The sequence below is a fragment of the Canis aureus genome, chromosome 8 (genome assembly GCF_053574225.1).
Source record: "Canis aureus isolate CA01 chromosome 8, VMU_Caureus_v.1.0, whole genome shotgun sequence".
In the NCBI taxonomy this organism is placed as follows: Eukaryota; Metazoa; Chordata; class Mammalia; order Carnivora; family Canidae; genus Canis; species Canis aureus.
This window is the reverse complement of record NC_135618.1, coordinates 34,589,891-34,607,882: the sequence shown is the minus strand read 5'-3', so window position 1 is coordinate 34,607,882 and position 17,992 is coordinate 34,589,891. Positions and strand designations below refer to the sequence as shown.

General features: G+C 42.8%; 1 protein-coding gene and 1 long non-coding RNA gene across 9 annotated transcripts in view; one reads left to right on the top strand and one right to left on the bottom strand.

Moving 5' to 3' along the window:
- FNDC7 (fibronectin type III domain containing 7) overlaps positions 1-17,992 on the bottom strand; it is a 40,510-nt gene that overhangs the window by 7,560 nt on the left and 14,958 nt on the right. Inside the window, exons 4-11 of the mRNA XM_077905708.1 lie at positions 16,510-16,764; positions 15,509-15,769; positions 11,324-11,581; positions 8,889-9,143; positions 6,921-7,178; positions 5,722-5,976; positions 4,331-4,585; positions 1,999-2,259 (exon numbers count right to left, since the gene is read on the bottom strand). Of these exons, the coding sequence (XP_077761834.1) occupies positions 1,999-2,259; positions 4,331-4,585; positions 5,722-5,976; positions 6,921-7,178; positions 8,889-9,143; positions 11,324-11,581; positions 15,509-15,769; positions 16,510-16,764 (2,058 nt within the window). The remainder of the gene's footprint in view (positions 1-1,998; positions 2,260-4,330; positions 4,586-5,721; positions 5,977-6,920; positions 7,179-8,888; positions 9,144-11,323; positions 11,582-15,508; positions 15,770-16,509; positions 16,765-17,992) is intronic.
- LOC144318604 (uncharacterized) overlaps positions 1-17,992 on the top strand; it is a 41,812-nt gene that overhangs the window by 11,075 nt on the left and 12,745 nt on the right. For 6 of the 8 annotated variants that reach the window (XR_013384656.1, XR_013384663.1, XR_013384660.1 and 3 more), the window contains 2 exons: positions 9,881-9,958; positions 12,951-13,049. This is a non-coding gene — a long non-coding RNA (uncharacterized LOC144318604). The remainder of the gene's footprint in view (positions 1-9,880; positions 9,959-12,950; positions 13,050-17,992) is intronic. The other 2 variants (XR_013384658.1, XR_013384659.1) reach the window with 1 other exon arrangement.

The following is a 17,992-nucleotide window of genomic DNA, read 5'->3' as shown; positions in this document are numbered from 1 at the left end:
GCCTCTCTCTCTCTCTCTCTATGTGACTATCATAAATAAATAAAATTTAAAAAAATTAAAAAAAAAAAAAACCATCATGAGGGGCCCCTGGGTGTCTCAGTGGTTGAGTGTCTACCTTTGGCTCAGGTCGAGATCCTGGGGTCCTGGGATCAAGTCCCACATCAGGCTCCCTGTGGGGAGCCTGCTTCTCCTTCTGCCTCTCTCTCTGTGTCTCTCATGAATGAATAAATAAAATCTTAAAAAAAATAAAAACTGTCTTGAGAAGTGCTTGGCTGGCTTAGTTGGTAGAACATGCAACCCTTGAGTGTGGGGTTGTGAGTTCAAACCCCATGCGAGGTACAGAGCTTACTTTAAAAGTTTTAAAAAGGGGAGCACCTGGGTGGATCAGGCAGGTAAGCATCCGCATTCAGCTCAGGTCATGATCCCTGGGACACGGGATCGAGCCCCATGTTGGGCTCCCTGCTGAGTGGGGAGTCTGCCTCTCCCTCTCCATCTGCCTCTCCTGCTCTCTCTCCCTCTCTCTCTCTCTCTCTCTCTCTCGCCCTCTCTCTCAAATAAATAAAAGCTTCAAAAAAATAGTTAAAAAGAAAATACATCATGAAGTGAACAGGACAGGACTTGGAGACCCCTGAGATCGGGAGGGTGAGGGAGAGGGAAGCTGACTCCCAGGTGATCAGCTCTCATACCTGAAACAAGGATGCCAGGAGGAAAATTAGAAACTGCAGGAGAAGATCAGGAGGATCTGAGGAGTTGGAAGCCCTGGGGCACCTCCAGGTAGAGGTATACGAATATGAATTTAGGGATTAGAAGAGTCAAATATGAATTTGAATATTAATTTAGGGGTGAGAAGAAGAGAAAGGTTATAGATAGAGATGTGGGAGCCGAAGCTTCAGTTTTTTCATTTATGAATTGGAGATAATAAGATTTGTTAAATCTAATTCAGAGTTATTTTGAACATTTAATAAGAGACTGAATGTGAAAACACTTGATAAATCGTAAAATGTAATGCAAATATGATGAAACACTGTTATTGAATGAAAGTCTCTTTTTTTCCTAAGAGCTGACCCTCACCCCAAGAACCTATTCCTGTCCTTTCCCATAGGGCACTACTCTAGGCCAGCTTGTCCTATGGACAAGATAATGAAAAAATGAGGAATCAGAGCATGACAGCCATGCGCAGCAAGAACACCAATATGAGGAACTGGCCTGGTTCTGTCCAGGGGCCATTTGAGCCCTCGTGCCACCTATATGTAATTGGGAATTTTAGATTCTGGTTTTCAGTAAAGGTTTCTGAGCTAATATTTACTCCTCTTTCTGTGATCACCTATAAAGTTCTAGGACCTTATCATCTCATTTCTTTACAAAATTTTTTTAGAAATATATGAAAAATATATGACTATGCCCTAGGCAAGGTAGCAGAAGGTGCTGGAATACAGAGCAGGAGAATTGCTAACGTTCTTCTGCTAGTTCTGGTGAGATGGCAGCTGCTGACAGTCTTGTTTTGTGATCACAGACTGTCTGCCCACTCATATTTCCAAACCTAGCTTATGATTTATAAATTCATTTTTTCCCCTGATCCTCCAACTTCTGCTTAGTCATAAGTCTGAACTTGTGCAGAGATTCAAGTCTCTTAATTTCCAACATTTCAGGGTGTCTCTCGTTATCTCTGAGACTATGTTAAAAATCTATTCCCAAACCTCAAAGCAGAAAATCATTTTAAATCCGCTTTACTATTTAAACAGCAAGCATCTGGTCCTTTTTCTGAAAAAGAAAGGGTCAGCAAGTGAAGAGAGGAGTGTCTCCAAATCATATGATAAGAAAGCATCACAATTCCAAAGAAGCTTGAGGTCCCTGTACCCAGAATCCGCATGCAGGGTGTAGAAAATTTCACACCTCCCTGACCTCCTACATAGCAAATAAGTGTAATTGCTCTGAGTCTTGATTCACAGATGGAGTTCAGGGTTTTAAATAGAGGGTTTAAGGGCTCTATTGCTCTACCTGAATATATTTTTTTTGGACAGAAAGTAAGCTTCAGTCCTGTCTCAGACACTGGTGAGACCATCACGGTATATACATCCCCACAGGGTATCTCGGTGACATCACAAAAACTGAGGCCAGCGCTTGGGGCACATGTGAAAATGCCTTTGGAACCATAGAGGTCAGTGCTGTAATTGGCAGAGCCCCTGGAGGCTTGCCAGTAGATTCGAATGCCATTAGGGCCCAGTCTATACAATTTCACTCCCAATGGGCAGCAGGCACCTGCAGGAGAAAAACAGACACAAATCACTTATTTCATCATCAGATAAACATGGAAGCAAAGTAAGTTTCCCCTAAAAACCTAAATAATGCATAATTAGAGCATTATTTGAAGGGGTATGCAAGTTCTTTCCATGATTAGAAATCCCTATATGACAGTGAGGTGGGCCATGAATTTTTAATAGAGAACAATGGTGAGGCCAAAAGTCCCCACTTGGTAGCTACAGTATCTCAAACTATGTGAGTCAAATGCACAACATCCTTGTCAAGAGATTTCATAATGTCCTAGTTCCATATGATTTTAGTGGGATTGAATTTAAATTAACTGCATTCAGCTTTAATTGAAAAGACCTATTTTGCTAGCTGAGTAGCATGATGCCTGGGGAACAGTGACTTACATAGCAGTCAAGTGACCAGGCTTTGCTCACCCCACTTTGTCCATGCTAGCTCATTAGATCCTTCTTTTTCTCTTCTCTAAATGCCTTGAGCAGGCCACACACTCTGTGTCAAGCAGGGCACCAGATGGTGGACTACTCAGTAACTAAGATAAAAATGTTGTTGTACAACAATTTAAATTAAAATCCAGTTACAGATAATTAGGTTCTTTTGATTCATTCTTTCCTTTAAAAAAAAAAAAAAAAAAAAAAAAAAAAAAAGCAGCTTTTTACATGGGAAGATAAGCAGCAGGCCATATTCCCAGAACTGGATATCAGGGTTAGAATTTAGGCAGCAAATCTGATGGAAAACAATAGGCCCAAAGAAAATATGAAACCCCTTACATACGTATAGCATGTTATAAATGCTTTCACATTATAGTTATTACTATTTCTCTTACCAATGAGGAAGCAAAATCAGGGAAGATAAGGCAACACAGCTTATAAGAAGCCATGTCTCAGGATGCCTGGGTGGCTCAGCGATTTAGCGCCTGCCTTTGGCTCAGGTCATGATCCTGGGGTCCTGGGATCGAGCCCCACATTGCAGGGAGCCTGCTTCTCCCTCTGTCTGTGTCTCTGCCTCTCTCTTTGTGTCTCTCATCAATCAATAAATAAAATCTTAAAACACACACACACACACACACACACACACACACACACACACAGCAAAAACGCCATATCCTTAGGCTCCTGGCTGAAGATTCTTTTATTGTCCCTGGGGTGGCAAAATTTCAGCTCTCCCATCCTATGTCCTGGGGTAGACACAATAAACTGATCATTGTACTCTTATTAAAAAGGTGTTTTAAGGAGTTTTGTTTCTTTTTTCTTCCTTCCTTTCCTTTTTCAAAACAGTGCTCCAAAGCCGCCACTTCAGTGGACTAGAATCATCAAGAGAATCTTCTTTGCTAACCCTGTACCACTTCTACCCTCCCCTGCTATTCCTATTGATTTGGTCTTTGTGAAGAACAAGATACAAAACTGTCAGTAGACAGTGCTCCTTTTAGCCTGTTGAAATAAGAAACCATAGAAGGAGCTGGAGTGGTTTAGACAAGAGAGGTAATAGCGTAATATAATGAGAAGAAAAGAATTCAAGCCAAATAGAATGTGTGACCTCAATGCTTTCCGAGAACTCTAACAGACTGATTTACTCTGTGCTGCAGGTAGCTGTGTCATAGAAAAATCTGTCCTCCCTTCAAAAAAAGTACATCTGAGCCATGTTACCCAGGAAATTAATTCAGCAACCACCAACAGGAGCCTCTGAAGCTTTGAGGTTCTTTTTTTTTTTTTTCTAAGATTTTATTTATCTATTCATGAGAGACACAGAGAGAGGCAGAGACATGGACAGAGGGAGAAGCAGGTTCCATGCAGGAGCCTGATGCAGGGCTCGATCCCCAGACCTGGGATCACATCCTGAGACGAAGGCAGACGTTCAACCGCTGAGCCACCCGGGCGTCCCTGAAGCTTTGAGGTTCTAAGCTAAGAGGAAAACTGTAAACATTTTAGAAAGTACTATGAATGTATAATGCTAGCTAGATGGAGATGCAGTATCTTTTTAAATGAGAAGGAGGGGCTTGTGTCTGGATTTATAATAGTCAAAATCCTTATTGGTACTCCATAGCTGGAGTTTAGAATTCACTTACTAGAGGAATAAGCTTGGTAGGTGCAGTCTGCCGTCAACCCAGTGGCACTAATCGCTTTTAATGCCACTGTGTAATTGATGCCACATGCGATGCATCCCAGGAGGCACTGGTTTTGATGGGTGAGACACTTAGACTGTCCAGTGTGTGACTCCAGAACCGTCACATAGGTTTGGGCCCCGGTCCCAGCAGTCCAGCTCACATTGATTACTGACTGGGTGACCTGAGTTACTGTCAGACCAGCCGGACAGCATGGCACTTAGATGGGGAAAAAGAGAAAGAATTGGGGATTTATTGTGGACAATAACCAAGAATGGTATTTTGTCTATATTTCATTCAATATCCTAAAGTTCTCAAACCTTCAATTGTTAAGCAAAATCTCATTCCCTCTGATACATTATTTAACATCAAGTGTACATAGGGGGTGCTTTCCCCCAAGAACGGTGTACTAACTAGCTGTGGGTAATGTGAGTTCTAGGTTTTTTTTTTTTTTTTCAGATTAAGAAAGAAATCCTTGGTTGTTTCCCAACTTTAACCATTCCAGTTGCAAATTTCAAAGCAATGGCTGCATTCACCTCTTCTCTCAAAATAACATTTCATAGCCTTTACAATTCAATGTGTTTTGCCTTTTTCATGTATTTCATAGTACATAATTGATATAAAAGCTCACAATATTTTTAGCCACTTAAGAATTCCACAGCCAATTCTCAGTTTTTCAGGGGCCCATTATTCAGGATATAGGATATCTAGAATCTTCCTGAATATTGGGCATTGTCTCTGATCTGTTGCTTTTTATGTTTCAACTCATAGTTCAAAGCTCCATATATCGTATATAAGAGAAAATAATGTCCAAAGGCTTTAAGTAATTTGCTAAATTCCCCTCACACCTGGCGCTATGAAGCAGGAGCAGCGTTCTCTTATGCAGCTCTCACTATGTGTCAGGCACCATGCCAAGTGCTTGCAGCATTAACATTCACAACCACCCAAGGAATCTACGATCCTCCTCTCACCAATTAGAAAACTGAAATTCCGAAAGCATTTTATACAGAAAGATTTGAAAGGGGTGAGCCCAAGAAATAAAAAATGAGCCAGATCATTTGGTCACTTGCTAGTTGTTTTGGGAGAGGAAGTCACAGAGGAATATGAATTCAAATAAATGTTTTGTAGAGTCAATGCTTTCCTCCTTTGATGTCAGCATATTAGAGTCTTCTGATGATATTTTTACAGAAACTGTGTCCAAATATTGCAAGTTTTATTTTCTAAGACCAGGGCTGTTCATGAGTTCAATGTATTTCTATCACACTTCGGGTAGATCAAATGAGAAAGTTCATGTCTTATAACAATATCTAAGGATGACGCTGAAGTCAATGTTCAGGCTGGTGGTTGCTACCTACCTGTTTCTAGGGGCACACTGTAGCTGGGCAGGCTCCGTCCTGCCTGTGTTTCAGCCACCACAGTGATGGAGAACATGGAGCCACAGGGCAAGCCCCCCATGGTGCAGGACTCTCCTCTGCTGCTACACAGATACAGCCCTTTCTCCCCGTGGGCAGTCACTGTGTAAGTGGCATCATCATTAGTGGATCGCCAGTGCACGTTAATTGTGGAGAAAGCATCCTTCGAAACATTTTTTATTTCAGGCCTGCAAGGAGCTGAGATTTTAGGTTATTAATGGGAACAGTTGAGTCAAAAATATCAGGTGTGCCATTTGTTTTAAACCGATTTTTTCCCCAAATGAGATCATCACTACTTTCAACCTGACAAAGCACATAGGCCAGATTCACAGAGCTTTTGGGTGGAAACATGGTATTAGATTCCTATAGCATCAGACTCACTGGAAAACATTGAGGCATTTTGAACTCCAAAAGCAAAAGCAATTAGGACAAACATTTGGGGTCTTGGGGTTCCTGGGTGGCTCTGTGAGCTAAGCATCCAATCTTTTTTTTTTTATGATTTTATTTATTTGAGAGAGAAAGAAAGCACAAGCTGGGGGCAGGAGAGAGGGAGAAGCAGGCTCCCTGCTGAGCAAGGAACTTGATGCAGGGGCTCAATCCCAGCACCCTGGAGTCACAACCTCAGCCAAAGGCAGATGCTTAACTGACTGAGCCACCCAGGCACCCATCATCCAACTCTTGATTTTGGCTCATGTCAGGATCTCAGGGTCCTGAGATCAAGCCTCACGTCAGGCTCTGAGCTGGGTGTGGAGCCCACTTAAGACTCTCTCCCTCTCCCTCTGCCCCTCCCTACTATAACTCTCTCTCTCTCTCTCTCCCCCTCCAAAAAAAAGAAAGAAAGACAAAAGATGTGGGCTTGACTTTCATGGTGTGAATATAGACAAGCCCGCAAAAGTCAGAGGAACCGAATGGCTGAAGTAATCCCTGGGGAAACCTTCCACTCTTCCATGACCTCCTTTTTTTGTTTTCTTGTCTTCCCACTTCCCCTGTTCTACCTTCCCTTCGGCCTCTCTGTAGAAAGACAGGGGCTCTAATGGTCCCCACAAAGAGCCGTTTTATAGTTCTTGCTAAACATCCATTCCGAGGGACATAGCTGGGGTGAATTGTTCAAAGTCAGTGAAGGAAACCACGTTGTATCATACCTGTGGTTATGAATTGGGAAGTACACGACATGTTGCTGCCCCGGACTTCACTAAAGGAATACACTGTGATGTTGTACTTGGTGTCACACTCTAGAGCTGAGAGGGTGCAAGCAGGAGCCGTGTCATTGCACTCAACCACATTGAACCCATCTACAGCCTTGGTTTCATAAAGTTCGGCACCACGGACAGGAGACCAGACGATCTCTACTCTGTCACTGGACACTAACACCGGGTTAATGTCAGTAGGACAACAGGGAGCTGAAAGCAGGAGCAGAGAGAGAGAATGGAGGTCAGTGAAGGAGCAGTGATATCAGAGGGACCTGACTTTCTGGTGCCCAGAGCCTCTGCCACTGGTCTCCTAAATTGCTGCAAGAATCTCCATGGGGAGCCTGAGTGGCCGAGTCGGTTAAGTGTCTGACTTGATTTCCACTCAGGTCATGATCTCAGAGTCTCTAGATTGAGCCTGGCATTGTGCTCCGTGCTGGGTGTGGAGCCTGCTTGAGTTTCTCTTTCCCTTTCCCTCTCCTTCTATCCCTCTCCCAAATAAGTAAATAAATAAATAAATAAATAAATAAATAAATAAATAAATTCTCCTACAATTCTCTTCCAGCTCCAATCTTGGCCTAACACCCACTACATAGAGGATAATTCCTTGACGCATGACGTCTAAAGGTCATTAAAAGCTGCATCCAGTCTACATGTTCAGTTGTGCCTCCCCCATCACCGGCCACACCAGTCTTCTCAATTCCCCAGCCCACATATGCTCTCATTTCCCTATGCCTCAAGGACTGTTAACCCTCTACTGGAATGCTATTCCCCTCTCTGCCTGAGAAAAATCATACCTTGTCTAACAGCTAGATCCTATCAGTCTTTCCAAACACCAGATAAAACTGAGGGCTTCAGGAGGGGCAAACATCATTGTATTAGTAGATCTTAGAAGAGACCCTATATCATGTCGTGGATGAATTCTGACAATTCTGACAAATGTCTAGCTCAGCTTGGACTTTCTCTGGGATGCCCTTGTCCCACCTACATTCCATCCACCCTTAAACATCCAAGTCAAGGCCACTCCTTCTGGAAAGCCCTCCTATGCTTTTGAGACTTGATTGGTAGCCCCTTAATTCCATATTCTAAAGGCACCAATTATTTGATTCTTTCGTCTTGGTAAAATTTATTGTAATCCAGCTAGTAGTGTTATTATGTAATGATATTCTAATGTTCTTATTTGTAAGCATGGTTCATTAATTTCAAGTCACTCCATTCATTCTTCAGAAATCAAGCCTCTCCTATAGGTTGATCACACTATGATAAGCATTGAGGATGAAGAGGTAAATAAAACAATCCCTGCTTTGTGGAAGATCCAAGCCTGGGGGTGGAGAATAATAGTAGTAATGATGCTAATAAAAATACTTTGCATTGTGCTTTACCACATACAAATACCTTTCATACTTATGCTCTCATTATTTGTCCGATTTTGCTGTGGAGGATACTAAGGAACTAGAAAGCTAAACATCATTATCCTTATTCTGTAATGGGTTAGTGGTCACAACGGGACTTAAACACAGGTGTCCTGCTGCAGAGCCTTTTGTGCGATGCCACGACTTTGCAATTGCATCTCTGGTTTTGGGTCTTGGGGAAAGAGTGAACTCCTGAGACAGGAGGACTGCATCCCCTTCGGCACCTTACATAGGGTGCTAAGCACTGAGTAGATCTTGGTGGGGGGGTTGGCTTTTCAGAGCAGGTGTGAACGACCATATTCTTTGCTCTCTTCCTAAGCCTTGTGTTCTCCTCAAGCTTGAGTCCATGTAGCCAAAATTTCCTGATCTGGAAAGAATGTGAGAGGAGAGCTTCTCTTTCTGTTCTAGGCCATAGCATGACTCTCAGGTATTCTAGGTAAATCAATTGGGTGATCTACGCTGCTGTTAAGTGAACTCCAGACTCCCTTTATAAGCATCAAGTGCAACTTACCTGTGGTATAATTGACCACATCGCCCAGAGGACTCTGGCCTGCCTTGTTATAGGCAAAAACACTGATAAAGTAAGTGAAGCCACATTCAGATAAGAAATTGCACTGGGTGAGGGATGTGTTGCAGTGGACTTCCAAGCCATCGTCACTCTTCACAAAGGCCACATAGTAATCGCCCAGATCTACACTGGACCAAGCCACAGATAGGTGGCCAGGAGGATCTTCTCGGATGGTCACTCTGCCAGGTGCACAAGCAACTAGGAAATAGTAAATAATGAACAGGTATGAGTGTCTTGCAAGAGATTTTTCTTTGCATCTTTGCAATTGTCCAGGATTGTTCACACGCCACGGACAAGGAATGCATCAGATAGTATGTGCAGGCCAACAAGACATTCTCACATGTCTTAAAATTTATCTTACACAATACCTGCTAGTTAGACCATGTCAAAGAGGCATGGATCCCCTTTGTTGCTACTGCCTGCATTTCTGTGTTAAGGCAACGCCAGGATCAGCACAGAATTCAAATGAAGTTTATTCTTTAAAGCTCTAAGCTTTTAAAATTTTAGCCATCTCTAGTGGGAATCTTCCTAAAATATATTTCACAATTCTGGAACCTGGGAAACACACAGCATCTTCTAAACATAGTTCTTTTATTGATAACTGTGGGCTGTTCCCATGATCATGACTAACTGTTTTATGCCCAAAGTGCAGTGGTGCCTCCCTACTGTAAATGTGCAGGATTGCTTCCCTGCCACTTTACCCTGGCTGCACATTAGAATTCACGGAGGAGCTTTTATAAACCAGTCATACCCAGACTCCGTGCCCAGCAACTCTGATTTAATTGGTCTTAGGTGGATTTGTGAAAAGCTCCCCAGATTCTCTTAATGTGCATCCAAGACTGGGAAACACTGGAAGGTTCTCTCCTGCATTAAATGACTAACTTGGATCTGCTGTGCTTTTGAAAGTGTATTCTTATCTCTTCCTTCACTCTCAGCTATCCCGACCTCATGACCCTTCCTAATGTGCCGACCAGAGTAAATTACAGCTGTCAGAAGAGAAGCCAAATCACCAGGTTTGCTATCAGTGACCTTAATTTAACACAACTATAAGAAACTGTGGAGCTGAGGGCTTGGCTATACTGTTTCCCTGTGAATAACAGTGCATCGACTTGGTGATAGCTCTTTTCCTCCCTGTTCAGAAGCCTTTTATACTTCTAGTGATGTAGTTCTGACTGTTGGGTAAACTGGACATTATTGTGATTATCTACATTTTCTTTGGCTTAGAGGACTAAAATCAGGCAATCCTAGGCTTGAATCTAGCTCTAGCACTCACTGTTGGTGTGCCTTTGGAAAAATTATTTCACTTCTCAGACCTAAAACTTTCCTGTCTGAAAAAGGAGGTAATAGAGCCTGCCTCGTTGAGTGGTCATGAAAATTAAATAAAATCATGTATTTATAGTGCCTGGTACATAGCAGGTCTTCACTAAATTTTAGTTCCCATCACCAAAATGTACAAATATTTCTAGAGGAGTAAAACTCCATATTTGTAAGTCATTATTTCTCGATAAGATGAAAATGAAGATATTTAAACACATACTGGGATGCCTGGGTGGCTCAATTGGTGAAGCAACTGCCTTCAGCTCAGGTCATGATCCTGGGGTCCTGGGATCAATCTCCATATCTGAGTCCCTGATCACTGGGGAATCTGCTCTCTCTGCTCATGCTCTCTCTCTCTCCCTGTTCTCTCTCTCCCTCTCAAATAAATAAATAAATAAAATCTTCACACACACACACACACACACACACACACACACACACACACACGGGCAGCCCGGGTGGCCTAGTGGTTTAGCGCCACCTTCAGCCCAGGGCGTGATCCTGGAGACCCAGGATCGAGTCCGACGTCGGGCTCCCTGCATGGAGCCTGCTTCTCCCTTTGCCTCTCTCTCTCTCTCTCATGAATAAATAAAATCTTTAAAATAAAAAAAACAAACAAACACAGACACATACTAAGAATTATAGACTGCCCATCTTTATCTTTAAAAAATAGCTCTCACCAGGTCTAGGTCTGTGAAGCATGATGTAAGGAAGAGGCTGCTATCTGTACCACATGGTTAGAGCTGTGCATCACTCCAACTGGATCTTAGAATTTGTACAACTTTACAAAGGATAAAGAAGATTAATTAATGATAGACTAGAATAGGAGCCAGGACTTCAATGAATTTTCAAAGAAGTGCTTTTTCCAGTGTATGATATCTGGTTTCAGTATCACATTACTAAAACTCATTAGATTGTCCAATTCCACGCTTTCATTTAGACTAGGCTTTCATTTTCACTGCTTCCAGAATGTTCTGGAACATTATCAGGTGATTATGTTTCCCTTCTGGCAGTCACTCTGGTTCACAGGCCCCACAGTGATCTCACTCTTGTTTACATACCAGTTTTTAGGGCCTCCGCTGAAGTTGATTGGCTAGAACCAGCATCATTACTTGCTAAAACTGAAATGAGGTACTCAGTCCCACACTGGAGGGAGGAGATGGTACAGGTACTGAGAGTTGTACTACAGCTCAGCTTTGAAGAATCACTCGAAGCCATCACAGTATAGTTGAAAGCTCCTTCCGTTGGGGCCCATGAAACAGAGGCCTTCAGAGCCCCACTGTCAAAAGAGACTTGAATGTTGGCAGGAGCTTGAGGACCTAGATTTTTGAGAAACAATTAAGATTTTGCAGTACCTTTAAGAACCCAAGTAAGATTTGACCTAACGATATCCTAAAGCTTGGGGGATGGGGTGCCACCATAGTAGGATAATTGCTAGTATTTAGAGCATAGCATTGGGATTTAGGATAACGCATCTGCCATTGACTATGAAAACTCTAGCTATGTGACTTTGGCCATGTTATTTAGTCTGTTATTTAATTTTTTTATCAACTGTAAAATGGATCTAGGGATCCCTGGGTGGCGCAGCGATTTGGCGCCTGCCTTTGGCCCAGGGCGCGATCCTGGAGACCCGGGATCGAACCCCACATCGGGCTCCCGGTGCATGGAGTCTGCTTCTCCCTCTGCCTGTGTCTCTGCCTCTCTCTCTCTCTCTCTCTCTCTCTCTGTGACTATCGTAAATAAATAAAAATTAAAATGGATCTAATAAGATCGAGTCCCTAACATATATAGTTGATAATAAGCATATTTTGAATGAATGAATCAGTGAATGCACAACACAATAAGTGATTGAATAATTAAATGAAATTGTATACATGAAGGGCTAAAAGGACCATGTGGGTATGTTACTATTAAGTGGGAGGTCAAATATTCTATTATTGATTGATGAAGCTGAATAGATTAGGCTTCAACAATATCCCTTCTTTACCTTTTATTTTTTACTTATTTTTTAAAAGATTTATGTTTTTAAATTTATTTTATTTATTTGTTCATTCATTCATTCATGAGAGACACACAGAGAGAGAGAGAGAGAGAGAGGCAGAGACACAGGCAGAGGGAGAAGCAGGCTCTGTGCAGGGAGCCCAATGTGGGACTCGATCCGAGAACCCCAGGACCACGCCCTGAGCCAAAGGCAGACACTCAACCGCTGAGCCACCCAGGCATCCCTATTTATGTATTTTAGAGAGAGAAAGAGCTTGAGTGGGGAAAGGGGCAGAAAGAGAAGGAGAGAATCTCAAACAGACTCCCTGCTGAGTGCGGAGCCTGATGTGGGGCTTGATCCCATGGCCCTGGGGTCAAGAGTCAGATGCTTAACCAATTGTCAAGCAGTCTCTATAGCCAAATTGGGGCTCAAATGTACAACCCTGAGATCAAGAATCATGTGCTCTACCAACTGAGCCAGCCAGACATCCCTCCCTTCTTTACTTTTGACACATTTTTTATGTAAGAGCTTTTAGGTCATAGCTGTTTCTAGAAAAAAAAAAGAAAAAAGCAGACTTTCATTCCATTCCAAATCAAAGGGAAGGAAGGAAAATATCAAGTATGATGGTCACATATTAAGGCACACATTTTGGTGTCTCCAAAACACTTCCGTCTACATTCTTAGAACTATGCCTTCCTATTTTTCAGGGTTATCCTCTTGAAAAAGCTTGAGGAGTATCCTCTTGTGCCGAGAGAGGAGAAATTGGCCTCATACTCCAGAATCTGTGCTGTGATGAAGCCCATCTGGTAAGCATTAGAGACCTGTTGCACAGCATGTGAGCAGAAACCACCTTCTGGGCACAGACGGTTGTACAAGGAAGGCTGAGGAAACGGGTACTCAACTCATCCTCTGCAAGGCAGGCACCTGCCATGTTTCTCCTATAGGCCATCTTCACAGGACCCCTCCCCTGTTTCATGGTCAGCTCATCTGCAGAGGCAGATCTACTCTGGGGTAATTCTAGGCTCAAAGCTAGTAAGGGTAGCCTGCAGTATTTTAGGACAACCTGTCCTTCCCTCATGGGGCGTGAGAAAACCTGGAAAAATGAGTAGTCGGTCCTCTCAAATTTCATATGTTGAAGTCCTAACCCCTAGTACCTCAAAATGTCATCTTATTTGAAAACAGGGTCATAAGAGATGCAATCAGTTAAGATGAGATCATTAAAAAAAAAAAAAAAAAAAAGATGAGATATTAGTATAGGCCCTAATCTAATACGATGGGTGTCCTTATAAAGACAGTCAATTTTGTACTGGCTTCAGTAGCACATATACTAAAACTGAAATTAGTATGGCATGGGCCATACTAATTTGCATGTCACAGGGGTAACATGCAAATTTCATTTAAAAATAAATAAAAATAAAATAATAAAGAGAGGAAATCTGGACACAGGCATATGCTTCCAGGGAGAATGCCATGGACTATGGAAGGTGCCCTATACAAGCCAAGGAGAAAGTCCTGGAACAGATCCTTCACAGCCCGGAGAAGAAACCAACTATGCTGACATTTTGATTTCAGACTTCCAGCTTCCAAAACTGGGAGATGATAATTTTTTGTTGTTTGAGTTAGTTTGTGGTAGTTTGTTATGACAGCCTTAGCAAACTATAGAGAGGCTAAATCTAAACTCTACAAAATTTTAAAATACGGGAAACAAATGAAGAGGAAGGCTTTAAGAAAACAGTCACTTGTAGGAGATTGCTGTCCCCAGCCTAATGTAGAAGATTCCTCCCCCACAACTCCATGCCTGCAAAACCTTCTCTCAAAGCACTTGTCACATAGAACTATAACCACTGATTGACAATTTGGTCTCTCCCAAGACACAGTCATTTCTCTGAGTGTGTAGGGATTATGCCTTAATTGATTTTCTATCCCCATCAGGTAAACTATGTTCAGCACATAGTGGGTCATTGTCAATGTTTGTGGAAAGAAAGAAAGAATGAATATCTAGGAAAAAACCCCAGGGACACTAGTTTATCACAGACATCCTGACGCACCAGGCCTGTCATGAATTATCTTTGTGCCAACTTGATTTCACCTGAGAGAAGCATTATAAAAGGCAAATCCTTTTCTCCCTGAATTTCTGTCTTGACACATAGACAACAGGGCTTCCACTCCCCTCCAAACTTAGGGAATGTTGGGGAGAACATTTCTGGTTTCTTTGCATCCTTTCCTTGGTCTTCTCCAAGGGATGAAATAGCTAATTTTCTTGGTGAGAATCTGGTGTCTATTAGGCCATATTATCAGTGGATGGCTTACTTTGGCTCAAGAGAAGAAAAAAATCTCTCTCCTTCCCTCTCTCTCCTTCTCATTCTTCTGGCTTGCTCCAGCAACTCGGTTTGGGCTTTCATTTATCATGCACCTGACCCTGTGGTCAGGGTACCCCTGCAATGGGGATGGTGAGACACACGCCATGCTCTAGCTTCTCAGCCTGTAACTGGAAAAGAGGTGATAGGAAGCCCCATGTTTACCTCAGGCCTAAATTGAAGTTTTAGAAAATATAATTGAGGGGTGCCTGGGTGGCTCAGTCAATTGAGTGTCTACCTTTGGCCCAGGTCATGATCCCAAGGTCCTACCATCAAGCCCCACATCAGGCACCCTGCTATGCAGAGAGCCTGCTTCTCCCTCTCCTTCTGCCTGCCATTCCCCCTGCTTGTGCTCTCTCTCTGTCAAATAAATAAAATATTTAAACAAAAAGAAAGAAAATATATCTGAAACTCTGATTCCCCACCACAGCATAAAGTACTGTAACAACAGGAACTTTGTTTTGTTGGTGGCTGGACCTCTAGAACAATGCCCAGAGTTGGCATACACTCACTAAATGTCTACTGAGTAAATGAATTCCTGTTTGTCCTATTTCTTTTTGTTTATGCCATTGGTCTGAACCTAGGCAGGGTATGGGAGACTGGTAAACCTAACATAAATCATGTCCTGCTGTGTGATATTGAATGTGTGTGCTTGAAAATAAGTTGGTGTCAGTGAGGGGGAAGCCATACTCTGTGTATTCTGAGCAGCATTTCTTTATACATGTAGTAAGCATCTAAATTACCAAGAAGGAAGAGCCAAGACACTATAAATAAACTAATAAATCTAAATATCTGCTGCCAGCTGTTCTGTACTTATCAGTTAACACACTGCCTGATGGTTACAATGCATCGGCCCCTCTCATTAATCAAGAGGGAGATTGCTTGGGGCTGAGCTGGGAAGTCCTTACTTGTTCTCTGATTACAGGTGGAGTCATCCCCAGGGGTTCCATTGGCATTCCACGCGTAGGCCTTTATGGTGTAGAGAGTCCCAGCATCTAAACTGGTGAATGTCAACGAGGTGTTTGTGGTATTCTCTTTCCATACTCTACCCAAACCATTAGCTCGCATAATGGAAACGGAGAATCCAATCGCCATATATACGGCTTCCCACTGCACAAGAATAGAATCTGGACTCGGAGAGCTCACTTCTAGAATTGGTGCAGCCAATACTAGAAGGACAAAAACACATGCGTTTGCAGATAGAGGATAATTCAAATTTAGGAACAAGTAATTTGAAGTTGATCATCCATATTATGAGACAATTATTTGCTTTGTGAAAGGATTTACAGCAGAGTTTCATGAAATAATTAGTGACTAAATGTGTATTAATCATAAATGACTCGGCAGAGGAATGAGGAACAGAAAAGGTCTAATATTAGGCATTACTTTCAACTGGAGGTTTGTAAGAAATTATATAAAACATCCCTATAATTATAACTCGGGGGGAAACGGTGGTTTATAATATTTTAATGTGTAACAACCTTTTGGAAATAGGCCTCGGTACAACTTTATCAACTCCATTTAAGTCATGTTGATGACAAGCTAAGTACTTTTATTTTAAGCAAGTCAAAATGTAGCAAAATCCTTTCTACCTATTCTTGATTTAGCATGGTCTTTATGGATAACTGAGGTTAAAAACAGAAATCTCTTTTTCAGAGATTTAAAAGCAAGAATGTTCTCAAAGATGGCCAGAAATGGGTTTTGTTTTCCAAAGCATCTGAAATTTAAATACCACCTGCTCCCCAGATATCTGAATCAGCCAAAAACATCATTTGGTGGCTTTTACCCCTGGGCCCTGAATTGTAGTCACTCACATGACACTTTCACAATTCTATCATGTACTTGAAGCCTCAGTATGACCGATCTAGGTTATAAACACTAGCTCAACAGAGGCCGAGCATCCAGCTACCTGTCTTTGCCTGCTTCGGAGGCGATGCTTGGCTTCTCCCGGTGGCACTGATGGATCTGACGGTGATTTGGTACAAGGTCGCAGCCTTCAGGCCTGTCACAGTGCCCGGGGAATTGGCCACCGTGGTTTCAATGACAGTGTCTCCATCTTCAGCCGTAAGGAGATAACTGGTGGCCCCTGGCACGGTGGCCCACTCCACAGTGATGCTGTTGCTGATTTTTGAGTATGCCTGATCAATAGTGGGTATGTCAGGAGCTGAAAGAGATTTTAAAGATTTTATTTATTTGTTTGTTTGTTTGTTTTAGAGCGGGGGGGGGGGGGTGTGGAGAGAGAGAGTGCACAAGTCAGAGGCAGTGGCACAGAGGGAGGGAGAGAATCCCAAGCAGACTCCATGCTGAGCGTGAGCCCTGCAAGGGCCTTGATCCCACCACCCTGAGATCATGACCTGAGTTGAAATCAAGAGTTAGATGCATAACCAGCTGAGCCACCCAGGCCTCTTGGGAGAGATTTTGAGGTTACATTGGCTTGGATACCTATGAAGATTATTTCTTTCATCATTTTACTTTTCAAACGAAATCATTTTCCTGCCATCCTTTAGACATAAACTTTGCCCTTATTTTCTTTTCTTATTTATTCATTTATTTGATGGAGAGAGAGAGCAGGGCGAGTGGCAGGCAGAGGGAAAGGGAGAAGCAGACTCCCTGCAGAGCAGGGGACCTGGGCTTGTTACCAGGATCCTGGGATCATGAGCCAAACCAAAGGCAGACGCTTAACCGAGGGAACCACCCAAGTGCCCTTTCTTTTCTTTTGTCTTCTAAGATTTTATGTTTAAGTAATCTCCACACCTAACATGGAGCTCGAACTCATAACCTCGAGATCAAGAGTCACATTCTCTACTGACTGAGCCAGCCAGGCGCCCCTGCCCTCGTTTTCAGGATTAAGACAGAAATAGAGAAAAAGAAAGGCAAAGCTACTCTCCAGAAGAGAGCCAGAAAGCTCAAGCCTCTCATTCAGTAACAGGATTTCAGAGACATTTTTCCCAGTTGCCTCTGGGATAATTTGCATTTTTTGTACTTTTCAAAGAGTTAAATCAGAATGGGGAGGGCAGGCCCTGCCTGGCTCAGTCCGTGGAGCATGCAACCCTTGATCTTGGGATTGTGAGCTTAAGCCCCACATTACGCACAGAGCCTACTCAAAAAAAAAAAAAAAAAAAAAAGGGTGGGGGGATGCCTGGGTGGCTCAGCGGTCAGGCGCCTGCCTTTGGCCCAGAGCGTAATCCTGGGGTCCTGGGATTGAGCCCCACATCGGGCTCCCCATAGGGAGCCTGCTTCTCCCTCTGCCTGTGTCTCTGCCTCTCTCTCCGTGTCTCTCATGAATAAATAAATACAATCTTAAAAAAAAAAAAAAAAAAAGAGTGGGCTGTGATTGTGGGGAAGAACTCTGAGAGCTTCATTCTGGAGGCTTCTTCTCTGGTTCGGCACCT